The sequence below is a fragment of the Myotis brandtii genome, unplaced genomic scaffold, assembly GCF_000412655.1.
Source record: "Myotis brandtii unplaced genomic scaffold, ASM41265v1 scaffold17, whole genome shotgun sequence".
Lineage (NCBI taxonomy): Eukaryota > Metazoa > Chordata > Mammalia > Chiroptera > Vespertilionidae > Myotis > Myotis brandtii.
Window position 1 is genome coordinate 10,153,085 of NW_005356259.1, and position 5,968 is coordinate 10,159,052.

A 5,968-nucleotide genomic window follows, 5' to 3' on the forward strand; every position below is an offset into this window, starting at 1 on the left:
ATTTAGGTCAGGCCTGAAGCCGCCATGTGGTATTAGACTCCTTGCTTTCTTCAGGTCCAAACCACACAGAAGCACCATCAGCTGGAAGACTATGGAACAAATGACATCGCAAGAGAACTTGGTGCCTGTTCTATGATTCGACTTCTGGCTGATAATCCAATTGTAATGAATCCAGCCGCCCCCCGATACACACTTAGTGCTTCCCCACTCGACTGGGAGCTTCAAAAGCACCAGGATTTGTGTTCATTTCGTGCGGCCAGGTACCCCCAGGACCCAGCCCGGCCCAAAGTAGCATTTAACAAACAGATTTTCCTCTGATGCATCACTGAACGACACAACCACTAATGGGGTCAACAATGTGTGGGTAACACTACAGCCCCCTCATAGCAAACCGAGGCTCAAAGGAATGAAGTGACTTTTCCCTGGTCATCCAGCCAGAAAACAACCAGGAGCCAAGACTCGAGGGAGACCTGGAGCCCAGCTCGTCGAGCTCCTGATCCAAGACACTCTGCGCTATGAAGTCCACATCAAACTCAGTCAGCAAGCCCGGCCGGCCAGCATGGCTCACTGGTTGAGTGTTAACCTATGAACCAGGCTCCTGGTCAGAGCACATGCCCAGGTTGTGGGCTCGATCCCCAGTGTGGGAGTGTGCAGGAGGCAGCTGATCAATGATTCTCTCTCCTCATTGATGTTTCTATCTCTCTCTCTCCCTCTCCCTTCCCCTCTGAAATCAATAAAAATATATTCTTAAAAAAAGAGAAAAAATTCAGTCAATAAGCAGCCAAACGACACAGTTTGCAAAAATAACCCAGGGCAAGCCTCATCCCACTGCAGCCGAATGACACTCACTTGCGTCACGGATTTGGTAAAATCAACTGAGAAAGAACGGGTCATGTTCAAAACAAGGAAGTGATTCCCAGTCAGAGATGCATGCCCTGCGATCCACCAGCAACATAAATACAGAGACACATGCTGTCCGCTGACCTCACAAAAGGAGTCCCCTCTACAGAAGACAAGCAGCTCCCCAGTGCAGGCTGCCCAGGCCTCACAGGCAATGGCCCGTCTGCAGCTTCCCCGAGCAGCATCGAGTGACAGGCCTCTCTGCCACCTTGGGCTGCAGGGGCCACAGCTTAAGGGAGAGGCCATCAGCCACCTGGGTCTCAGACAGACAGCAATTAAAACCGGAGCTGTCCCCCAAGGGAAGGGGAAGAAGAACTGGACCAGGTCTTTGTTCTCTCAAGCCTGCGATGCCCAAAAGAATCTCACTGTAATGTTTTCCCAGGTCCCGGCTCAGTACTAGGTCTTCTGATCTCGTGTCATTTTTATTCTTCTAGCTTCTTTTCCTTTTCCGGCTCCCCCTCAATTTATTTTTATTTTTACTGGTTTTCAGAGAGGAAGTGAGAGGGGGAGAGAGAGAGAAACATCAATGATGAGAGAGAATCATTGATTGGCTGCCTCCTGCATGCCCCACACTGGGGATCGAGTCCAAAACCCAGACATATGCCCTGACCGGGAATCAAACCTTGACCTCCTAATTCATAGGTCGACACTCAACCACTGGGCCACACTGGCCAGGCCCCGCCCCCCAGTTTATAATCTTGGGTGTTTCTTTATGTCTCCATGACCCCTTCAAAGGAAAGGCACTCTATCAACCTAATAGAAATAAGTATTAATATTCATGGGCATACTTAACACCCAAGCTGGTTACGAATGAGCCACATGGAGAGAAGGCAGTAGATGATCTCGGGCCAGCTCTAAGGTGCCATGCAGTGAACTCAAAAGGGGATTACTTCAGATCCTGAAGCGAATAGAAAATGAGAGTCCAGGTGACTGTGCTCTGCCACCTAACCAGCAGTCATGTGACTCAGCCTATTTTCTTATCTATAAAGTAAGAAGTTAGAAAAATCAGCTCAAAGCTATTTCATTTCTTAGTGCATCAAACAAATAATGGCCAATACTTAGATACCACATATCATATGCCAGACTGCTGTGAGCGCTTTACATTCGTTAATTCATTTAATCCTCTCAACAATCTTATAAAGTAGGTGCTCTTAGGCACTCCATTTTACAGATGGGAAAACGCAGGCAGGGAGGAGGTAAGACTGGCCCAAGCTCCCAGCTAATAAGGGACAGAGCCAGGATTTGAACCCAGGCAGGCTGGCCTCAGAGTCTGTGTGCAAACCAATGTGCTGTCCCATGGGATGGGAATTCCAGTGTTTGGGGGGGAGGGAGTTTATAGTAGTGTGAATTGAACTCGCCTTCACTACAGTACCTCCCATCACCACGTAATCCGGAGTCAGTAGACCACTAAGACTATCTAACACCCCCTTATATATAGTCCCTTCAAAGAGTGGAGTGAAACTACTCATTTAGAGGAGCCCAGAGGATATTAGCAGCCCACCGGAAAGCGGATCTTTGTCCATCAATCCTAACTGTTGTAAATAAAGACAGTTTTTAAGAAGTACCTTTTTAATAAGGCACATCTGTTTCCTGGAAAATTTTACTTTTGTCAGCTACACTCCCAAGTAATTTGGCTCTGCTTTACAGCTTAAGGGACCAAGTATTTATCATCAGACTCAATTAGTTCATTGTTTTCTTTCCATATTTGGTCCCTAATATGCACCATAAGCTGTGAGCCACAAGGTGGCGCTCTAATACAGGAAATGAACGACTGAGGTTGGCTCTGGAGCAGATGATGATTTCAGAGACAGTACTTACTGTGCTCCCTCCCTGATCCCAGGACACCCAGCTCTTGGAAAGCGCTTCTCTGCACACTTACTTTCTGAGGAAATCTTCCAGACCCTGACGCCGCTGGTCCACATGCTGGCGATTGTTCATGTTGAAAAAGAGGTTCTTGGATGGAAGCTCTGGCAGTTGTCTAATGAGAAACAAAAATTTTATCATCATCAGATCAAGGTGGCTTAATTACAGAATCCCTCAGTGAAAGCAAATGACGCATAATAATCATCGCACAGTGACTGTATATTACATATGTATAATAAGGATAAGAATATTAACTTAAAGAAAACCCCATTTTTAAACATTGTTGAGGCCTTTCATGGTCAATACCCATGAAAGCTGGTGGAATTCAAATGATAAATTTTAAATTCAGATGCTGTAGCCACAAAACTAACTAAAACTATAATTATAATCAAGAATGCCTGTAAAATCCTTCATAATTTATATCTCATGCATATCCAAGTTCTAAATATTGAATATAATAATAAAGTCTCCTCGATATACCCTTTAAGTCACTTACACCAGCAATGCATTACTCTGGAGTCTCTGCCTCAGCCACACAAATTCTCTGTATCTTCTTCGCACACAGGACGTCTTCATTGTAAAACACATGCTATTGGTCTGTTCAGAGAAAAGAAACATATAAGCCTCACTTGAGGAAAAAAATGCTTTTTTTACATCTATGACTCACTATATGCCTCCAAATTTATTTAAATAGGATTTTTAGCCCTGGCCGGTTTGGCTCAGTGGATAGAGCGTCGGCCTGTGGAATGAAGGGTCCCAGGTTCAATTCCGGCCAAGCGCACATACCCAGGTTGCGGGCTCGGTCCCCAGTGGGGGGTGTGCAGGAGGCAGCCGATCAATGATTCTCTCTCATCATGTTTCTATCTCTCTCTCTCCCTTCCTCTCTGAAATCAATAAAGATATATTTAAAAGAATAAATAAATAAATAATAAACTAATCCGACTGGCCAGGCGTTTTATAAATAAAGAAATAAATAAATAGGATTTTTAAACCCAAAACTACATGTGCATTTAAACCAGATTCAAATCTTCTACATCACCCATCATATGGCAGCCCTGAGGACAGCTGGGCTGACATAAATGTTGTCTGGGGCGAGCCATTCACTCCGAGTCCTGAAGTAGCCTCCTGCCCACCTATCTGCACTGCTTTCAACAAAGAATCATAAAAACCGAATCCTGAAGCATAAACGACCAGTAAGAACTGAGGGTCATCCACTGCGTTTTAACACCTGCCATCTGTCCGAGCAGCTGGAGAAGCCTTTGGGGACTAGAGACACCTTCTCCTGGTCCCCGACGTGACATCACAGAAGCTGTCATGACCTGACACGGCCTGCACTACAGATCACACAGATCACCAGGAATCCCGAAATCACTTCTACTTTTTTCAAATATGTTTTTATTGATTTCAGAGAGAGGACGGGAGAGGAAGAGAGAGAGAAACATCGATGATGAGAATCATTGATCGGCTGCCTCCTGCATGCCCCCTAGTGGGGATGGAGCCCACAACCAGGGTATGTGACCTGGCCGTAATCAAACCAGCCACCTTCTGGGACATTAGCTCAACCACTGACCCACACTGGCCAGGGCCTGAAATCACTTTTAAACAAGAGAAGAGCATTTCCCTTCTCTGGCAGGTGGGAGGGAACCTAGTCTGAGTTGGAAAGGGGTGTGAGGCCCAGGGACAAGCATCCTCATGGGTGACCCAAATTCCAGTCCTGGCTCTGCTAGAGGGCAAATCACTTCCACTCCAGCTCCCTGAATAGCACAGGGGTGAGCCAGTGCATGCCTACTTCCCAGGGGGGCTGTGAGGATGGGTAACAAGCACTTGGCAAATGTCATCCATTAACATAGGTGTTCTTTACCAGACGCTGGTTTCCTTCCAGCTACCCTAAGGCAGACGCGGAAAAAGCCACCTCCAGAGTCCCCGTCCTCAGCAAAATGGCAACACTTCTCCTTTGGGTAACAAGAGACTGGCAAATGTTTGTCTACTGATTTTGTCTGAAGGCCTCTATTCTCTATATTTATTTCAAATTTCTATTTCAAAATCTTTACGTTACCAAATGAGAGATGTTTTGCCTCCAAGATTTGTATTATTTCAAAAAGTACTTTTGCATCATTTTAAAAACACCCAGCAGTTGTTTACCTTGGGAAATGTGATTATGTGCATTCCTTCCTTTCTTATCTTTTTTTTATCTTTATTTTTTTTGCATTCCTTCTTAAACTGCCCCCAGGAAGTATCTGAAAACCTTGGCTGAGGAGAGGTTACATTAAGAGACCTGCCCCCAAAAGAAAGATTGGTCTAAATCCCTTCATCGTTGACAACAGGACAGCCAAACGTGCTGGAGTCTGTGGCACAAGAACACTCCATTGTGGATTTCAAAGCAGACCAGGGCCTCACGCCGTGATCCCGGGGGAGTAAGAAAGCGGGCGTTTACAGCAGAATGAGCCCTGGCGGGCCTGGGCAGGGACCCTCTCAGCGCTCCTCCCCAGAGAGCGCCAGCACTGAGGGGCTCTGTCCACACTGGTCAGTTCCAGCTCCCTTACTTGTCTCTGCTCAGATTCATTGTGGATGCCAGCAACTGAGATCCAGCGGGTGCCGACACCAGACAAAGGTCTGTCTGCCTCGAAGTCCTTCGTTTGCAGGACAAGTTCAGGAGAATGTATACCATAGACTACCCACCTCTATAGTCCACATGTTTAAAATGCTAAGTAAAAAAATAAAAAAATAAAAAAACAAATGCCAAGTAAATGCTAAGATTTCAAGAGTCACCTGATATAATTTCCCTTAAGATTGACTTACATGAGCTCAACGCTGGCTTCTCTACCTGCAAAGCTCTATGGTACACCATCGAGGACTCTCCAGTCCCCCATCGACTCAATTGTACAACGGAATCAGACGACACTGAGATCACTAGTTTACCAAGTTCCTCTGAACCGATTTGCTTGTGTCTGCTATCTAACAAGCCAAGACTTCTTCATTGTCCATTTATTAGCATTTCAGAGAAACACCAGAACACCACCCAGTGTCTGTGGCACCCACCATTTCTGGCTCGGGGTGGACATTTCTGAATTCACATCATTAACTCCCCGAGGAGAATCAAATTTCACACCTACCATGAAGTATGTGACAAGGACCCATAAATGTTTTAGAGGAAGCTAAAAGGCAACTAAAGAATTTAATTCCATTTTCTTTTCTTTTTTATTAA

At 45.6% G+C, this 5,968-nt stretch overlaps 1 protein-coding gene across 9 annotated transcripts in view; it reads right to left on the reverse strand.

Annotated features, from left to right (window-relative positions):
• Window positions 1–5,968, reverse strand: part of SNX10 (sorting nexin 10) — a 60,845-nt gene that overhangs the window by 6,853 nt on the left and 48,024 nt on the right. For 8 of the 9 annotated variants that reach the window (XM_014537025.1, XM_014537023.1, XM_014537016.1 and 5 more), the window contains 2 exons: window positions 3,260–3,360; window positions 2,780–2,878 (listed from right to left, as the gene is read on the reverse strand). In XM_014537025.1, the coding sequence (XP_014392511.1) occupies window positions 2,780–2,878; window positions 3,260–3,360 (200 nt within the window). Of the gene's footprint in view, window positions 1–2,779; window positions 2,879–3,259; window positions 3,361–4,905; window positions 4,995–5,968 lie in introns of those variants that run through there. The other variant, XM_014537020.1, reaches the window with a different exon arrangement.